This window comes from Strigops habroptila, chromosome 11 (assembly GCF_004027225.2).
Source record: "Strigops habroptila isolate Jane chromosome 11, bStrHab1.2.pri, whole genome shotgun sequence".
Taxonomy (NCBI): domain Eukaryota; kingdom Metazoa; phylum Chordata; class Aves; order Psittaciformes; family Psittacidae; genus Strigops; species Strigops habroptila.
This window is the reverse complement of record NC_046360.1, coordinates 36,464,750-36,485,151: the sequence shown is the minus strand read 5'-3', so window position 1 is coordinate 36,485,151 and position 20,402 is coordinate 36,464,750. Positions and strand designations below refer to the sequence as shown.

At 46.6% G+C, this 20,402-nt stretch overlaps 1 protein-coding gene across 5 annotated transcripts in view; it reads right to left on the bottom strand.

The window, feature by feature from the left end:
* GRIP2 (glutamate receptor interacting protein 2) overlaps positions 1-20,402 on the bottom strand; it is a 243,182-nt gene that overhangs the window by 6,054 nt on the left and 216,726 nt on the right. For 4 of the 5 annotated variants that reach the window (XM_030501553.1, XM_030501556.1, XM_030501554.1 and 1 more), the window contains 8 exons: positions 17,719-17,785; positions 16,775-16,920; positions 16,341-16,485; positions 12,105-12,244; positions 9,538-9,714; positions 6,398-6,551; positions 3,379-3,499; positions 22-258 (listed from right to left, as the gene is read on the bottom strand). In XM_030501553.1, the coding sequence (XP_030357413.1) occupies positions 22-258; positions 3,379-3,499; positions 6,398-6,551; positions 9,538-9,714; positions 12,105-12,244; positions 16,341-16,485; positions 16,775-16,920; positions 17,719-17,785 (1,187 nt within the window). Of the gene's footprint in view, positions 1-21; positions 259-3,378; positions 3,500-4,037; positions 4,222-6,397; positions 6,552-9,537; positions 9,715-12,104; positions 12,245-16,340; positions 16,486-16,774; positions 16,921-17,718; positions 17,786-20,402 lie in introns of those variants that run through there. The other variant, XM_030501557.1, reaches the window with a different exon arrangement.

Genomic DNA, 20,402 nt, shown 5'->3' with positions numbered 1-20,402 from the left:
ACCAACCCTTGCCTCACAAACCTTGTGAAACTCGAGGGGGGTAGGAGACATGATTTCCTGCATCTCCTTCTCGATCTTCTTCATGTCCAGGTTCCTCTCATTCTTCTTGGCAGGGGAGCTGCTGCTCTCAGTCTGTCCATCCTCACAGCTGGCATTTGCCTTCCTCAATGGGCTCAGTCCTGATGGGTTGACAGAGTCAAGGAGCAGCTTGCTGCTGTCCAGGCCCAGGTTGTGCACACTCCCTGTCATGATGGATGCCTGCAGGACAACGGCACAAAGTCACTCAGTTAAGCCAGCAGCAGGAAGAGATGGACCACGCGGCAACAAAAGTGGCACAGACAACAGGATGGCACCATTGCTCTCATGAATCAGAAAATAAGTACCAAGAAGCTCTTCTAGTTGGCTATAAAAGCCATTTCCAGACCTCCAGACCAGAAGCCTGCTGCCACATCTATCACTGACCTGCTGTTTGCTCTGCACCCCAACATGGAGCTTCACCAATTCTGCCTTCTACACAAACAGGGCCAGGAAGGCCTCATCTTGTGAAGGAACCTTCTTGGTAGTCAAGAAGGGTGAACATCCCAATCTCAGGGAGCTCCCAGAGGAACCAGTGTTTGCTGGGCTCTCCAGCCTACCCTGCAGGCTGCAGCTCACCATCAGCATCGCACAGGGCTGGCAATGGCCCAGGGGAGGCAATAGCTTGGACTCCACTGAGGCCAATTCAGTAGAGAAATTAGGATTTGATCTGTCAGTAAATGGGAGCTGTCACTGAGGAAAACTGAGTTAGAAATATGAAATTAAGTAGTATTTAAGCCTGGTCATCCCTGATAACATCCATTAAAAGATGGCCCTAAGTAGATTCTACTCCATTTGGCAATGCTTTTCGCTAATGAGATTACATTGATCAAAGCTAACAAAGGAGTCAAGAATCCAGTCTGTGGAACCTCAACTGGCTCTAGGTCACAGAGTCCATTTAAACAGTGTAATGAAAACTGTCATTTCAGAGTTTAGGCTCCAAGGATCTGCAGTCCCATTAAATGTCAAAAGGTAGAAAGGAAAAAAAGGAAAGGTAGGGAGCAGATAGCAAAATTCTGCAATGTTAAACTTGGCAAGTCAAAGAGCAATTGCTCCTGAGCATAGGGGAAACACCATCTGACTAAATCTCTAATCAAGGCCCTCCAGGTCTTTGCTCCAAGTTGGAACAAAGGCAAATAAAGCAAATTGTGGTGGCAGTATGAAAATGCCAGGACTCCGCACCCTATCCCAAACACAACCTTTTAGCTTTGCACTTTTCAGGTCTTCACACAAAAATGATGTAACCAGCCTGAGTTTGGCCAAAACTCAGAGAAATCTGCTACATGGTAGAAGGACGCTGACCTGCCCCATACTTGAAACACAGATTAAAAAACATCAATACAGCCAACCAGGGTATGTTTGTTCAGTGACCTCAGGCAGTCTCAACACACCCCAGGATGCTGTGCCATGCTGTACCAACATCGGCACTGCAGAGCCAGTGAGGAGACAGAAAGGTCTCTGCACATCGTGCTACTGTCCCCCCTCACACCCAGTAAATACCATCACCAGCCAGTACCCAGCAGCATTCGACTCCTTCTCTACCTTCAAGGTATTTAAATACTTCTTGCAGCACCACAAACAATTTGCTGGGTTCTTTGGGTTAAGGGCAAGCAGCAGAAAGGACAATTCCAGACTTCTCCAGCCTGTGGCTGCCCTGCATTGTTTTTCTCCATGTCTTGGCTGCCCTCAAAGCAAAGCAGGGACACGTTGTCCACTGGACATACTGGAAAAAGCCTGTTTCTACCCATACCCCATAGTCTGGGAGTGGATTGCTGCTGCATGTGAACCCGTTTCCAGGCTATCTTAGGTCATCTTGCATGACTCTCATTGTTTTGTTTTTTTAAAGCATTGCTATAACTGTCAAAGCTCCAAAGCCTTGAAACAGCATCTCTGCATTATGGATCCCTGGAAAATGAAAGGGATTGGGGCAAAGGGACATTTTCGTCCATCCTGGCATTTCACAATAGTCCAACAAATCCACTCTTTCACATTTAGGTGCCAACTATTCTGCAGAAGAGAAACATCTACGCATCATTTCAGAGGGGTACTTTTTCTTAAGCATTCAACAACAGTTCAGCAAGGTTGAGAGCAGCTGCCTAAACTCATTTCTAAATACATTCAGGTCCAGGAAACAAGCGATTAAAGGAAAAAGTTACAGTTTGTGGGGTTTGTGTGTTGGTTTGTTCTTTTTTAAATCTGCACTTTCTTCAGCAGTTAAGATACTAAATACATGGATTCGTGCTTCAACACAATGAATTTAATTGAGATTTCCTCCCCCACTTACAGTTGCTAAGGATCAAGGAGAAAAGAACAATTAGTAAGTCCCTTGTCACCATATAGACCAAAACAGGACTTTCCTTTTCCACCTTCAATTATTCAGAAATTGCCTTTTTTTGCTGAAGCCTGAGATACGCAATTATGCATAAACACAGCCCCACTGGGGGTGATGGAGGGCACGACCCAGCGAGCTCTCTCCAGTCCTTGGCACATAGCAGGCAAGGGGAGAGATGAGCTCACGGGGTCCTGCTCCTTCTTTTGGGCTGCAGGAGCTGAATCAGGGAGGGGAGCAGCTTGGGTCCCATCCTGCTGGGCAGGTTTGCTTCCTGCTGCTCAACAGTCTTGAGGGAGGCCTTTATTTGCATCCCACAGCTTAGAAATCCAGGCTCCTCATCCTACAACCGGACACAATAACATGACCTCCAAAGCATTTTGGATAAAGAAAAGAGAAAGTGATTTGTGAAGAGAGGAAACACCTTATTTCTGCAGGAAGCAATTACTTTCTCTGATTTTTCCATGGGGAAGCCCGGCTGAAAAGCTTCCAATTACCTATTTCACTGAAAGAGTTTCCGGCAGAGTGACAGCTGAATGCAAGATATATGTTGGGCCAGCCTATATCTGAAGTAAGCCAAGCCTTCAGTCCCAGTGTGGCTAAAGGGGGCCCCTTTTGCATGGCCTTTAAGTGCTTTGGACAGATAGAATCTTCCCAAGCAGAGGGTTTACCGTTTGATAGGGAAGGTTTGCCAACAGTAATGTGGAGATTGTTGGCCAACAACCATTTGCAAAAGGAGCGTGGAGTTCCTGGTGGGTAAGTCATCAGCTCAGGGTGAAAGAGCACACAGGCAGCTATCTAATGAGACATAGTTATCCATTAGCACAAACTGACATGGATTAAACTCAAACCCTTCTTCACACCACTGGCAGCACGGGGATGCTATGGGCAGTTAACAGATCTGGGGAAACAGTCTAACATTTAGGGCAAGAGCAAAACAGTCGGATCAGCAGCAAATTCAGAAAGGGATTTACCTCAATCTCCCTCAAAAGCTCAGACTGGCCGCATGTTTCCAAATCCTCCAAAGCTTCTCCAAAAACACGCCAAAAACTATCCTCGTGAGTGGTCTCAAGGCCATTTTGGCGGTTGGGGTATCTGTTGTAACGTAGGAACCAAACATTGTCAGCACTCTTCTGCAGCGGGGTGAAAGCCGCAAGGCTACAGCAAGTGTCTCACCAGTAAAAGCAGAGACTTGAAGAGTCTTCATATACAAAAGCAAACAATATGAACTTTTCAGACAAGAGTCCGAATACGAGACCTCCATGCATTTACTAACAAGTGTCCTTCAAAGGAAGAATTAAGTTGGTGTAGTAATGTCAAAGTTCAAAGGGTAAATTAAAAAGTGCCTGTAGGAAGATTGTAGGTTTAGGAAGACGTTTTGGTGAAATAGAGAAGTGAAAGAAAAAAGGATGCGTTATGGGTAAACCAGGAGCCTCAGAGACTGTTAGTACAAAGGCTGATGGGATAGAGCTCAGATCTGAGACACAGAACACCTGAGAAGAGAGAGAAAAACACAGAGGGTAACAGACATGGTGAGAAAATGATAAATACATTAGGTCTCTATGAGAGTAAATAATGCAGAGATGTATATAAAAATGGTTGCCCTGGGCTGGACAAGCAAATGCACACAACAGCCAGCAATATCGACAGTGTCATGTATAACCCATACAAACCACGTTTCATTTGCTTTGGGATGGCCAGGGAACTGAGCTGTTACTTTCACAATGTCTCTTTTTGGGGGCTATAGAACAGCCATAGCACTTTTTGCTGTGTGAAGATTGCCACCATGTGAAGATTGCCACCAGTTCCATCTACATCTGAGAGTAAGGATAGAGAGGAGCTCTCTCAACATATGTTAATGTGAACACCATGTGTGTCTTTCTGGGGGTTCTGCAATTTCCCGCCTTGACCAGGGTCAATTCTCAGACTGCTAAATCAAATAGCAATGAAACATGCTGAAGTTCTCTGAACAAGCCAGAGAAGTAGGTGACACTGGACACTGCTTATTGAACACCAGCTCTGTGCAAAACAGCACTCAGTTTAACAAGAGCCTCTTGAATTAAGCTCTCTGTGGTGTTAAATCAAGGTCACAATAAACCCACTAATGTGTTACGGGGACAGATCCCAAAGAGACAGTGACATTAGAGCAGCCCTAATGCATCTTCTACACATCTTATTAGGAGCTACATAGGCAAGGCTCCACCTCTGCAACATCTGACACCACTCGCATGGCTTAATGGTCATCAGTGCCACAGAGGGGAAGGGAGCTCATCCACCAGAGCCACTTAGCAGAGTCAAAACATTTAAATTGAGCACAACTCAAACAGAGGCTGGCCTCCATTAAATATATAATGACCTCTTAAGACTATTAATAGAGCTTTTCCCAAATCTCTATTAACTGCAAAGTCTTTAGCATGCGCTTTGCTTTTCATCCACAGGTTTAAATGGAAGCCTGTGTAGGAGGCATAAACTCACACACACGTGCTTTTGCTCCTTGGGGGATCATGGCCTGCCTGGAGGGAGCAGTATCTCACATGGCTTATTGTATATAAGTTCCCCCCCTACCTTTCATCAGCTTTTAAAGTCCAGCAGCCTTCACACCAGGCAGAAAGGTCAAAAACCCACACAGCAAGAATTTATAAAAACAAACCAAAATTTCCCCCTAAAAGGAATTTTCAATTCTTTCCCCTTACTCATTTCCTTCCTCTGCTCCTGGGTTCCCAAGGAGGCAAAAGTCCCTTCCAGTTACCAGTTTCTTGCCTCTCAGATCCGCAATATAACACACACGTCCAGGACGCAGATGAATCAGAACGGGTGCCCTCACACCACTGGGTCAGCAGGTTTTTACAGGCTAAAGGCAGCCAGGGCTAGAGATATTTTGTTTTTCTCCCTAATAAAAGCACTCAGCAGCATGAACCGTTTCACTTGCACTTTGACATCAGGGCTCAGGGCCCTCATTAGGGACGTGCAGAGCTTTGAGGGCTCAGATTTGCTAACTTCAGCTGGCCTTGCTGTGAGGGCCACCAGGGACAACGACCTCTGCGAGCTGGCTCTCGCTGAGATGCAAAACAAGAACAAAGTCTCCGCCACTGCCAGCCTTCCTGCCAGTGTGATCATCTTTTAAATAGGTGGAAATGGCCATGAGATGTTCTAAGGGTTTTGTTTGGACAAACCAAAGTTAAGGAAAAAAATAAGGAGAAAACAAAAAGAACTGACAGTAACACCACGACACACACAAACTATGGGGACTTTGGAGGATGTCGAGGGGAGGGTTATGAAGCAACGAGGCTTTTCCACTGTGTGTGGCTCAGCGAGGGGCAAATCCAGCAGGATTTTGACCCAAAGCAAGGGGCAGCTGTAATCTCCCCCATGGGCTCAGGAAGTGTTGCAGGATTTCTCCCACACCAGCTAAGTCCAGGGATTATCTTGGCCATGGTCATTCAGCGTGGCTTTATTTGTGGTGTTGGAAGGGCCAAAGTGTGATGGAGAGAAACGTCCAGCCACAGCTTTGGGAGATTTTAAGTTGGACATGAAACCTCATACTGGTCCTCCAAAAGTGTTGGTTGGCCTGTTTTGTTTCATGGCTGTTTTGAGCTGTTGTGAAGCTGCATCCTCACTCAGAAAAGCCTGGCCAACGCATGTGGGGACAGCCCTGGTCATATCTATCTGTTGCATCTAAACTATGAAAACACTGCAGCCTTTACATGGCAGGAGAATGAGACATGGTAAGAACCTGTGGTCCATGCAGCTGAGACTGCCCTAACTCCAAGCACAAATGTCCCCTGGCCATGGCATAGGTGCCACAGAGCTACACTCGGGGTAACCTGGCAATGTGGAGGGGGGTCACCATCCCAGCACCCCTCCCCATGGCTACCTGACGCAGAGATGGGGACATCACTGGCCACTCCATCACATTCCCATGCCCCCTTGTCCCTGTGCAGTGACACCCACATCTGCAGATGCTCCTCCCTGCCTCCTCCCACCCCTCCGTACCTGCTGGGCTTGTCCCAGTCATCTTCACTGAAGCTTCCATCCATGTAGGGGTAGTTTTTCCTGGGGTCCCCCGGAGGGGTGCTGCTCTTTTGCCTGCTGTGTCTCCATTCATGTGGATGGAGGGCTATTCCTGCAGCCTGAGGTATATACGTACCTAGGGAAGGCAAGAGGGGATGGAGAGAGAGAGAGTAATACCTGGTTAGAAAACCCAAATAGCATAAGTCATGCCAAGCCAGGAGATCCTCCTTCCCAAAGTCACAAACCTGAGGCCATATGGATTGCATACTGCTTCCACCTCAATCATCCGAAATGGGTCATTCTTTCCAACAGTTCTTGCTTTAACCACAGCAACTTCTCAGGATCTTGTCATAAGATGCCCCATTTCTCCTTTGCTCTCCCACTTCTCAGTAGTTTCGTGGTGTGGGTCTGGGATCCACAGACCTGGGACTACATATGCCCACAGAGGCAGATTCTACACCCAGCCAGATCCAACCTTGATTAACAGCTCCTGTTTCCACACTGAACCCAACAGAAATTGTGCCATTGAAGCAGCCATCTTTAAATAGAGCTAGTCCTTCAAAGGGTAAAGAGAAGATGCTGCCAAGCTTCCCTCAGCGTGCCCAGCCCCATTTGTTTTGAAGGATTTGGAGGCCTGATTTCTATTGGGAAAAAAAGTTAATCTTCATTTAGATGCTTAACTGCCTTTGGGACTTAATGGACAGCACAAAAAAGTAGTAGGATATAGAAGGACAGCAGCAAAGAAACTGCATCCGGAGAAGCCAGAAGGAACAGTTTCCCTTCAACAAGTGTAATTGCACTGAGGGTACCCAGTGGTGGTCACCAGCTCCAGTGTGCTCAGCTGTGGTAAAGGAGGAAGATTCATCCCTGATTCCGAGAGCTGCCAGGGAATTCCTGCAGCCAGCAGAGCCCTCCCGTGCCTTTGGGATCAGCTGGTGCAGGGAGGGAAAACTGCTCCAAGGACATGTGTATGAAAGGCAAGGAACAGGAGGAAAAACTGCTAGCTTGAGAGAAGGGGAGGCTCTTCTGTACCACATTTGATAAGAGATCAATACAGACTGTTGGGATGAAATCAGACAAGTTTTGCTACTTCTGCCCCCGTACTGCAATGTCTTACTCCAGAGATGCAAATCCACCGCTACCCAAGTCACAAGATCCCCACGTCTCATGAGTGGCTGCCTGGACAGTAACCTTCCAAAACAGAGCATTCCTCAGGAGCGTCAGTGTCATCTGCAGTGGAAATAAATCTCCCAAGTCCCCTGCCCACCTCCCTGCTGCCCATTGAGTGTTTCAGAGAAATCCTCAGAGCCTTTCATCACATGCTCTATCAAGCGAACAGGAAGAGGTAACAGGAGAAACACATAATTAAGGGAGACTTGACCTCCCAAACAACTCATAGCACTGGAAATACCCAAAGACAATGCCAGTACTTTCTTTGAAAATGCCAAGGTCTGTTATTTCACTTAACTGAGTGTTTCCTCCATGTGTTTTTAAAGGTTAGACTGCTCTGGAGACAGCCTCAGGAGAAGTGCTTGCCAACATGTCACAGCAGTCAGGAGTGTCCGCTGCCTGCCAGAGCAGAGCAAGGTCCCTGGATGCAGGTCCCTGCAGCAGTGGGGCCAGGGACGCAGGGGGGTGTGTGCAGAGCTGTCACTTGGGTGCCTCTGGTTTCACCTCCTCCTTCCAGGGAGATGGGCTGGATCCCTGGAATTCAGAGCCACCTGGTGGCATGTTCCCACCAGGCTCAGCACAGCCCAAACCCTTCCTTGAGCAGTTTCCTAAACTTGTGGATGAACCTAAAACCTACAAGGCTGCAGAGCCCAATCGATAGTTCTCCATTTGGGATGTAAATCCCAATCTCCAGGCAGGTTTCCCTGCATCCTGCCTTCCCTGAGCATCCCATGGGAAACCCTGCATGTCCTTCTCCCTACCCTCTTCCCAGCACCACCATGTAAACAAATGCAGTTGCCAGGGAAGAGGAGAGAGCTTCTTCTTGAAGCGGAGTTGCAGTCTGTGGATGTTGGGCAGCTTGGCATCAGCCCCGCTCCCTGGGGCTCTGTGCTCAATTACTCATTCTCAATTTACCGGTACAAGCAATCACTTTGCTAAATCCAGTGTCCAACTTGTGTTAACATCCTAATAGATGGAGAAGAATTGCAGCATTATGAAGGCCAGGGGATTCCTTCTTAATGAAGCCTCCAGTCCCAGATGGTTTCCCAAATTAAGACCTCAGACCAGTGGAGGCTGAAGACACAGGCATGGTGGAAAAGACACCCATGCACGGCACTCTAACTCAGAGTGCAGTGAGCACAGGCACGCACCTTGCTCAGCACACACTGAAGGTGCTTTGCAACAGTGCTCCTGCGGCATCCCTCCCTTTCTCACATTCTGTTCTGGACAGCAGTCTCTTCACCAATTCCCTTTGCGGAGGCAGTTCAGGGTTTGGTTTTGCTTCCACACAGATTAATACCAGCTTACATCACTAAATCTAAACTGGAATAACTATTTTCCAGTGCTTTTCTCCAAGTAAAGAAATCTATTCCCATGACTAGAGTATCCTCCATCGCAATTCCATATGTCTGCCAGAAGCCACAGCTGAATAAACCTGGCCTCGAAGACATGTGTTCATCTGATCACTCGCTAGAGAGTTAGAAATACTTTCTTGTAGTATTACCTTAATTATTTTGTTAAGTGAGTGCTTCTAGTCACCAGACGTTCTTGTGGATTTTAAAACATCCTGAAGAGGATTAATATGTCCTACACAGCCTCTCTGGAGAATTAGAAGTGAGCTATGGACCAAATACTCTGCAAGACATATGGCCAGTGAATACTTCCTCTGATTATCTGAATTATGAAGTGCTGTAATGGTTTTGAAAATGCTGTGAACAGTATGATGCCATATAAGCCAGAAAAAATGTGCCAATAAAAACCTAAATCAGATACATCAACTCAGAGCACCACATGAGTGCACTTTAAAATACATTTTGTTCCTTGCTGGAAGCAAGAAGCCATGTAAATGTGGCCAGACCACAGGCTTCAGCTCACGTTCAGTCTCCAGACAGGTTCAGGGGCTCTACCTATCTTCACCTTGAGGCCCTTAAGAAAATACAACCCTGGCTTACCTTGGCTTCCATACCCAGCATCAATGCCAGAGCCATCCCAGGAATCCATAACATTGTCCATGCTAGGAATTGTGCTGGAGTATATCTCAGACAGCTTGCTAGTTTTCTGTGAGTCTGTCAGGTCATCTTCTGGGTCGCTCACTTCGTTTATACTCCCCGACTTCTTGGGATAGGATTCTGGAACCAGAACATGCTGCTTTAGCAGGCACGAAGGCTTATGCTGATATAGAGCCAAGCCCAGGTACCGTAAGTCTTTTGAAGAACCTCTTTAGCTCTTCCAAAGCAGCTGAGAAAGGCATATGCAATGTGGTTAAAAGGATTTAATGCTGTACTCTTAACTCAAGTTGAATCAAGAAGAAATGCCCTTCTGAGTTTTTAGCACATGGAATAGATGAGGATTTGAGGATTCTCAAATATGAGAGAGTTGACATCTAATCTCAGTTCTCAAGCACACCTTCTTGTGCCTTTCATAGAATCGCAGCATGGTTTGGGTTGGAAGGGACCTTAAAGCTCATCCAAGTTCCAACCCCCTCCCACAGGCAGGGACACCTTCCACTAGAGCAGGTTGCTCCAAGCCCCTGTGTCCAACTTGGCCTTGAACACTGCCAGGGATGGGGCAGCCACAGCTTCTCTGGGCACCCTGTGCCAGCGCCTCAGCACCCTCACAGGGAAAATATTTTCTTAATATCTAATCTAAATCTACACTCTTCCAGCTTAAAGCCATTCCCCCTTGTCCTGTCACTACACATAGTCAGGATGCTGGCTGCAAACTTCCTGTTACAAGCAGACATTTTAATGAGATTCCAAGAACAATGCAACCTGGTCCCAGACTACCACAGCTGAAGTTACAGTCCCCTTCCAAGAATGTACAACCTCATATCAATTCAAGGCTAATCACCACCTCTGCAGAGAGAGAGTTTCATGACAATGCGGAATTCCTGGGTCTGGTATTTTGAGGCTGAATTTCCCCTGATTAGTGATTGGAAAATGGAAAGCTGAATACAGGTGATGAAGATCAGACCTTCCCTTTCATTATTTAAGTATTAATAGGCCCTTATTATCATCATATCAAATTCCATTTCAGGTACAAGCTATGCATGGAATGGTTTCTCAGCACAAGCATGTCTTTGTACTGAATAGTTTAGAGCCCTTGTTGATTAGATATCCTGTTAGCCATCCACACCCTGGATCTCCAACTCACAGAGGCTGGGATAAAAAACCCTCTGAAAGTCTTCTTTTGTCAATGAGGACAGATTATTTTACCAAACAAAGCCCCGTGTCCTGAAAGTCCCTATTTTCCAAGCATTCAGAAGATTGCTCCCCATGATTAACTCAAGATTACCTTGAAACTTCAATTACACCTGGTTCATTCTCAGAATGATTAATGAGGCTCCAACTGGCACTTGCATGTCAATTACTTCAGCAAGTGGCTGTGTCAATGGTAAGTGTCAGCAGGGGGAATAAGGAGTATTTCAGACCAAGGATGGAGACACTTGGCTGCAGGGAATGAGACTGGGGTCTCTTGAAACAGAATGAGCTCCCCAGTTCTACCTCTATTTGCTAAGTCCACATTCCCTGCCTTTCTCCATGTGTAAAACAAGTGCATTGCCAGAAGTGCTATGTTTAGGAGCAATGCTACTTTTTCAGATGCAGGACAGACATCCCATGGGCCATGCTTGCTCAGAAGAGCTTGATCATTTCGTCCAATTCCCACAGCACCATTGCCACTGGACAAGTAGGTCCAGCTCAATCTAGAGACTGCAGAAGCATGGCACAAAAAAAGACAGAAAATACAGGACATAGTGAGAGACAGAAATGCAGCCAGAATGCACCGGCTACTTTCTGAACTTCATGAAAAAGCCTCTGCTTATCTGTGAAGTTTGCATGTTCCCTGGTTTCACCAATCCCTCTTATGTCCCCCCAAAAAAGTGACCTGCCTGTACTAAGCATGCTCCTGTTCTTGGATACTGTGTCACGAAGAACAGCTTCAAAGTCTCAGGGAGCTTGGCATGGAAATGAGAAGGGGATCTCTAGAGTGAAGGTAGATGCTTTGAAAGATGATCTGAGGACCCCAAGCCAGGAGAAGAGGTGTGAAAGATGTATTGCAAATCGATTTAAAAAAGTTAAATTAAAGGCAGAGTTTTGTTTTTCATGGATTCTACCAGCTCAGAGTCCCCTTGATCATTTTTTTGGGGGGAACCCACAAAACAACAACAAAACCCAGTACTTTCCTACTTTTAAAGGCAATTCTGCTTCACTCCTGGGTGAAACACTCACACAGGCAGGCAATAACAGCAACAGCACAAGGTGTCAATCTGGAAAGAAAATTATTATCAGCACTAATCCTGCTGTCTACTCTCTTCCCACTACCATAGAGAGCCCCTGGGTTGCCTTTGGTTTTCATCTGTGAGTCAGAAAACATCCACCTTCCCCCTCTGTGCACAGCCATGCCCCTGACCACGCTGCCTCATCTCACCTCCCACAACACAAGAAGGAAACCCCACAGCATTATGTACTCCATCACCTGGGTTCCCTTCCGCTTCCCATCCCAAAACATCCCAACTCACTCTCCATCTGCTTCTTGATCTTCAGTGTGACTGTCTCTCCCGCCATCTGCAGCAGGTGAATGGCTTCGCTCAGCGGTTTGCCCTTGAGGCTCACGTTATTAATCGCTAATATCCGGTCACCAATGTGGATGGCTCCAGTTCTGGAGAGAAAAAGCACTGTTAGAACCTTCAGAGAAGTAATTCGCCTGTGTGAAACAGGCTATTATGTTGTTACTTGAAGCAATAGCATATTAAGTCTTTGCACTTTCAAATGTGTCTTGGTTTTCCCTTGGTAAACCTGTGATTTCCTCTTCATGACCACTATCAGCAATCTGGGTCCCTCCCCATCTTCCACCTGTGTATGTACATACAAATACACACAGGAATGCATTCTTTCCTCAGATCCCAGGCCCCTTGGGACCCGGGACTGCAGGAAAGCTTACAGTCAAAACTCCTCAAAGCAAAGGGGTCTACATGTTAAAAGCAAAAGCACTTCCAGTGTGTAATGTCCACCAGACTGAAGAGCATGTTCACACTGATGAAAGTGATAAGACAAACCTAGAAACCCACTGAAAAACAAAACCCGAAACCAAAATGGCAAAACCAAAACACATAGACTGAGTGTGCCAGCACGAGCTGAACTAGTTGCAGATGAGTTCATGATGTGCTTAAAGCTCACCCTTACACAGCTACACCTCTGTGACTTTCTCCATCAGGACCAGCACTCCAGAAGCGGTTACTGTGTTTTATTACACAGCCGTATTCCAGCACTGGCTTCTGCTTTCAACTAAATAAATCCTCAGGCAACAGCCAGAAACAAACTAACAAGTCATGGCAATTCTTCCCTTTCTCCTCCATCCTTCCCTCTGTGTCTGCCCACAGACAGGGCTCACTTTACTTCTCCTGGTGTTTGCTGCAGCTCCAGGAAGAGCAGACAGGACAGGATGTGCCCATCACCAGAGCTGGCTGCCAAGGCTGGACCGAGCTCATCACACTCACGCTCCCTAATGCCAGCAAAAGCAGGAATCCTGTCCTCCTTCAGCATTACCGTGAGGTTTAGTTACCAGGAACCTGTGTGATTGAGCCAGGAGGAGATGCAAATCTGAACTGCAGCATCTTTTTCTCTCAGCCACATCTCCAAATTCTCCTGCAGAATTGGGATTTGACATACTGTCATAGGCAAAACAGCTACTCATCTTTCCCCAAACTATGAAACCTTTGAACACATGCTGCTGTGAAACATCTACTACACGTACATCAAATTGGGAAATGTAGGCAAACAGCAGGCAGGACTGTTCAGTCTGCTGCTGCTGCATACTTGGACAGTGTCATGACAGTCCCATCAGCCACTAGATGTCCGTCTCGTCCCATCCAAATCAGTCTGGAAAAGCCCTCAGGGAAAACTTGTGTATTCAGATAAATCACAGATCAAACTGAAACCAGAGTATTTGTTTTAAAAGTTTCATCTACATAGTCATAAAAAAAAAAATCCACCTTAACTGCTGGCAGTTTGGAGGTGATCCTTGGCTTGCTGCAGTGGTTCAGCATTTGAGGGCAGCCTGCTGTAGCCCTGAACCCAGTAGGGGGATGCATCTCCTACCCAAGGCACCAGCCCAACTGGCTGTGTCTGAACAACGTGACTGCTCTGCAGAAACTGTGAAAGTCCCTCAGCAGGGAAAAATACAGAAACTATCTAAGAGAAAGGCCACGTTCAGTCAGGTGGTTTTCTTCAAGGTGGGGGGGGAAGTAAATTAAAGTCCAGTCCTTTCATTTGCCCATCTTTTGGCACCCCTGTGCCAAGCAGGAGCAACAGAGAAAGCTGTTTCTAGCTAATGACCCTTGTGCCTCTCCATTATCACTAACAGCCCCTAATTCACCTTAAACACAAACCAGCCCAAGGAGCTGCACGCTCCATGTCCTTTACTGCTCAGAGGACACATGCAAGAGCAGAACTGAGCAGCAGGGAAGTTGCAAGGTGTAAAAGGGGCTGAAGGCACTTACACATTGGAGAAGGGGTGGCTGCATGCACATGGTAGAGATTTACATGGCACATGGGCAGAGCCACCACCCATCCCTCACTGCCAACACAGGTTGGTGCTGAGCACTCCTGGACAAAACCTTCCTGCAGCCACTCCATCTATTTGACCAGGCAGCACTAGAGGATGTTGGGCAGGCACTTTAAAATGCCAGCAACAGCCCAGAATTGCTTGTAGAGAACCGTTACACTGTGACCAGAATTGAACAGTATTGTTCAGGCACACTCCCTTCCCCAAGAAAGAAAACAAGCTCCATGGCCCAAGCTAAAGCCACCTGCAGGCAGTGAAGGAGGGGAAACTGAGGCTAACATGGGAGAAAGCCACCGCTTGACACCAACCCAACAGCCTGAGCTGCCTCTGTAGGTTTCTGTAAGACCAGACAAGTACAAGGAGAAAAATGTTCAAGGACACGATAAACCCCAAGTCATCCGAATCTGGAGCCTTTTCAGCTTAGACAGCATGTCACCCACTGTGACAGACGTGTGACAGATCCTAGGGGACACCCTGCCTTCCCCATCATCAAGCGAGCAGCCTGAGCCGCAGCACAGGCTGGTGCCTTTACAAGAGCAGCCAGTACGTTCCCATTATCAGACACTGGGATCTGGTCCACCCTGCGCCAGTGCTGCTGAAACATGTCCTGTGCTCCTTCAAAAGCTAGGCACAGATCTGAGTTTAAATCACTGTCCTTCAGAAACCTGTTAGTTTCCTGCAGGCAGCCTTCATCCCAGCACTCCTCACCCTCCCCACAGTGAGCCAAGGTTATCCAGAGAAATCCCCGCACTGCTCCATCCCCATGCCGCTCTTCTGTACTGTTTTTTGTTAGTCAGGACTAATGAACATGCTGAGTGGCTCCGTTGCTCTTGTCAAAAGCCTTTTCATCCCTTACTGCCTGCCAGCTCCTGCTCAAATTCAGTAGTACCACAGCACCAGCCTGCATCACACTTCTCCATGGAGCAGTCACTGATGTGTATCCAAGTTCAAAGAAGGAGCAGCCACAGTATTACAAAGGGAATTGAGAGCAACAAGGGTACAAGGCTGTCTTCTGACACCTGACAGCACTTGGTCTTTCTGTCCTTAACCTTTCTCAGGCTGGGCTGCAGGTACAGTGCAGAACTGTTATGCGGAAAAGCCTCAGATACTATTATTTTCTAGGGAAAAAGACTGAATCCTCCAGTGGCAAGCAGTGACATAAAATCCCTAAAGAGAAGAATCACTGATAAAGTCCCTCCCTCTTCCTTACTTCTCGGGAGACACTGATATTCTGCTTTCTGTACCGCAGGAAAGCAACAGAAATGTGCAGCAGCATGCATGCAGAGAGCTTGAGGAACCCGGTGCAGAAAGAAGCACTGAGCATTTTACAGTCCAGCTAAGAGGGAGTGGGGCTTTGAAACAGAAAGAACCAAAAGGCCAGGTCTGCAGTCAAACCTCCCCAAGGTCCAGCACTTTGCACCTAATTGCTGCTGTTCTGCCATTTCAGGGCTGCTGAAATGATCTATTTACAAGTCACAGCTACCATATAGACAGATTAATTATGATACAGTGTATGACTCAGTTCCACCTTATATTCTCAGCAGTGTCCAGATCCTTTAAATCCCACAGAGATTCAGATCCCACATAGATTCAGACACAGACACACACACAGAGTCAACTTCCCTGGCTGCCAAAGGTAAATCTGCACCTACATTTATGCAGTATAAATGTCTGCTGCTTGAGGCATGCCAGCCCTGCAGTGAGGTATCTCCACATGCACAGACTAAGCAAGCAGCAAGGATGGGTCAGAAGACCCCTGAGATCTGTGGTTTCACGAGGACAGAGCACTGTCACGGCCATAAGCTGTAGTTTAGCAATAGGCTAAACTACAGGACAGGACTGGTTTCGTGGGCAGGCTGGACGCTCTCCCCATGCAAGACGTGCATGGGAAATCACAGACCAGGAAAGCACCCCTGTGGAAGAGAGGCAGATAAACACATGTTCCCAGCTGGTGCATTCAACTGACTCACTGGATCTGCTTTTTCCAGAGTGCTTTGCTTTAAGCCATTCTCATTGCCCTGACTGCACAGTCCCAACCATCCTGCTTCATAGTGCTTCGTACCATCATAACACCTTTCCTTTTTAGCAGACTAAAACACTTAAGAAGAGTTTATGACAACAGAGGAAAACTGGCAAAGTTCAAGATCCCTTTCCATGGATTCAATTCACCCCTTCTGCCCCCAGACCTCACCTTTCTGCCAGCCCTCGTTTAGTCAAGCCCGAAATGACAATAGGATCGAAAGGTTCCTCTGTCCCGGAGATGGTTATTCCTAAGGGGCCACCATATCGCTTCAATTCCACTGTGTAGATAATAGCACCAGTTGTTTCCTGCTCATCTGAAAGAGAAAACAGGAACGTTGAGTTTAGTAATCAGCAGGATTAAAGAGGTCACAGGAAAGACTTGTAGCATTTAGAAGCAAAAGCCTGAGGCTGTCAGCCATGCTCAGATCAAACTGGATTTTAACCTTCCAGACTCCATTTAAGGGCAGAGTAACAAAAATAGACTATAATCAATTGGAAAGTGGTGACCGGACAGACAGAGCCCTTATCTTTGTTAGTTTGCACTACCTATTGGGAAATGTCATTACAGTGGACAGGCACCAGTTTGCATCAGGATTTCTGTACCAGAGTTATCTTCATCCTTCCTAATCTTCAATTTGACCAGGTCTTCACATTGCCTTAAAATCTGCACAGCATCCTCCATTGAGCAATTGTCGAGTCGGATGTTATCAATGGCTAACAGCTTGTCTCCCGGCTCCAAGGTGCCAGTTCTATGTGGAAAGGAAAAGAAAACTAGAAGTACATTTGTATTTGCCTTTCAGATCCCATGACACATTCAGTCCTGCAGTGGCAATGGAAATATTAACTTTTTGCTGTCCTTGATCTTTCTGGGAAACAACCATGAGCAGGGTCTGGGAGAACTATTATTTAAAGAGAGGAAGTTTGTGTAGAACATCTGTTCAACACAGAACAAGGCAGGAAGATCAGATATACACAGCCTGGGTAACCTGCAGCACTGGAAAATGCCTGATGTTTAACTGGGAGATATTCTACCTCTTATGGAAACTCCTGTATGAGCACTCAGAAAAGAGCCATCCAGCAGCAGTAAGTTCCTCTGAAAGCCTTACTATGAAGTGTTGGGATCAGAGGTGAAGTCAATAAATGCTGAGTTATTTGCACAGTTCCCCCCCAGTGCCCACAATTCACTCACTCAATTCAGCTGAGCAGGAGCTGAGACATGGCAAACTACCTGATGAGCCACAGCACCTTACGGGCTATGTAAAGCCCTTTACTACACACTCTTAAATGCTAGATATCCATCTCCTTCAGGGTCAGCAGACATCTGAATCAGTGCCCCAGCCACCTTCTCTATTAGCTTAATTCTACTTATTTCACTACAGTTTTTATTGCAAACCCTACTGCAGTCTAAGAAAAACCTCTAGAACTCAGATCTCCTTGATGCTGGCAAAATCCAGACCCAAATTCTAGTACCTGGGCTTCATTCTACCTCTTATTACTGGGCTGGACATTTTGCAGTGGGTTTGGCAGATGGGGAACTCTGCACTCACCTATGTGCTACGCTCCCCTTCTTGATGTCAGAGATGATCAAAGGTTCCCCAGGCTTTCTGCTTGCAGCTGCAAGAGAGACACATGGGTACAAAACTTGGCATTGAGTCTGCTGTCTAGGATGGGGGTGGTTAATGGGGAGAAGGAGTCATAAGGAAAGGGAATTTATATTCCTTTAACAAAATGATGCTGTAAAGCCATACCAGGAATAAAAAGCAGTAAATCCCTGCAAAAGTTTGCTGCTTGCCCTTTGCCCATGTTAACCAGCTGCTTCCCTCAGACTCCTCCTGAAGGGGAGGACATGTAGTACCCAACAGCAAGAGGTGGGATTGCCTGATCCCAGCACTGTTAAAGACACACTCACCCACATCTCTGACACCACAGAGCAAGTGAATCAATGGTTGTGGCAGTACCAGACATTAGCACTGGTGCCTAGGGAGTACCTAGCTCAGTGCTGTGATTAATATAAGCATTTCTGTGTCCTTAAAGTGAGCTGGGAAATTTTCCAGATGGAAAATAACCCAGGAAAAGTAAGATAAACCACTGTTTTCCAGCTGGCTCAGCTCCTCAGATCACTTCAACACACAACCACATAAATCAGGGCTGGTCCCAGTGCTGGAGCTGGAAGGGGTAGTTTCCAGCTCTTCTCTCCTGACCCTGAACTTTTTCAGCCCACAAGAGATGCGAGTTCACATCTCTGGGAGCATTTGCATTTTCAGATTTGCCTGCAAGACCTGCTGCTCCCTTGAGAAATCCAAGAGAGATTTATGATTCGAACCCCCCTGACCTCTCTACCATCCACACCCCAACCATATGCCAAGAGCATCCTTTTCACGCGGCATCATTCCCTCCTGCCTTGCCACGGGAATTACATCACCCCATTTAAAGTTGACAGATCTTCTCTCCCTGCGTGGGAAGGAAGAAACTTGCTGCATCTGAACAGATCAGGTGCAGGTCAGAGATTAAAATATCTGTGTGGCACATCATCATTGACCACATAGAGATCCAGCTGCCTGAACAGCAGTTAGCAAGCACCCCACAGTGTCAGATATAAAGGAATAAGAGCTTCCTCTTACCAACCTTCTTGCTCTAGATTTTCCTGTTTTTTGCATTCATTTATGAGATTTAAAAACATATGTGCTAACCTGTCACCTCTAAGGATACAGTCTGCCAGATATAACTAAACCTTCTGTACTGAACAGAGCAAAAAGACAACCAATCTCAGCTGTGGCAGGGCTGAGTATGAAAGTTAGGTCAGACAGTGAAGAGCAAACTGTGACTGATTTTATAATAGACACAGCAATGTGACTGCTGAATGATACATAGCCTGGAAGCATTATCCTACCCAATGCCTTACTGGAGCGTAGTGCCAGGCAATTTTGGTCTGGACACTCATGTTCAGATTGTGTATGTGGGTCAAAGAGAAGCAGATTAATTGTGGAGATTCACCAAGGGCTCATATTCAACCTGTCCACAGAATGGACCAGCCAGCAGCTAGACAGACACACACTGTGCAGATCTGAGCAGTGGGATGGAAGGATGGGATGGAGCAGCTAAAACCAACACAGAAATCCCCCCTCTGATTGAGGAGCCCACACACCATTGACTAACAGCACAGGGGACAGAGACGTATCACACTGTTATTACTATTGCTGTTCTCTTGTTCAATATAGGAGATGTATTTGCTGCTGAGTGAGGTGTACAATGCTACGGTCCAAGCAGCAGTGATGGGTGACCCTGTTAGCACACCTTGAGCCCTGGGTCGGGCTGGCATCACTGCATGTGTAATCACTCCCTAGCCTGGTTCTGTCAAAACGATCCAGGTTAGCAAAAAGACTTTTCACTGCAAGGGTTGTTTACTAGTTTCAAAGCAGAGGCAGTGTGACAGAAAGGGGATAGGGAGGATCTCCACAGTCCTGGTGGTGGGGTGGGGATGACCATATCTAAACCTGGCCCAGGCACAGCCAGAACAGTATGTCCAAAGACTATGAACACTCAAAAGAGCAAAGAGGGGGGAAAGGCAAGTATAGTCAATGACATGCCTCAAGCTCTTCAGGAATGGTGTTTATCTCAGCATCTGTGTTACAAGCCCTGTGACACATGGTGGGATCCTGCCCACAGTCAGTCTCTGAGTAGAGAGTGAGACCTTGTCCTTCTGCAGCTCTGCAATTGGTGTCATCACTAAATGCACCATGAGCTTTCGTGTCAGAAGCAAAGGTGACAAAGCAAGTGCTTTATCCATAGAAAACAAAGCAAGTTTTAAGGAAAATTCATTCTGGGTTTTGTTAGCAGATTTTTCCTGGAAGTTATGCTTTCCAAATGGCTTTTCTTGAGGCTGCAGTTGAATGTCAGCTGCATAAAACCCCCTACCATAAGAGTACCTATATGTTAATAAACAGCAGCCCTCTGCCAGGTTGGACACAGGGGCTTTGAACAACCTGCTCTAGTGGAAGGTGTCCCTGCCCATGGCAGGGGGTTGGAACTGGATGAGCTTTAAGTTCCCTTCCAACCCAAACCATTCTGTGATTCTATGATTCACCGAAGTTGTGGCTCAGTCTAGATCAGAGGCATTAGATATGTAGATCTCTGGTGAGATTTTAGATAAACCAATTTGCCTACAATTAAAAAAAAAAATTAAACTACATTATTATTTTATTACAGCTGTGGCCTTTGGATTTAAGACGTT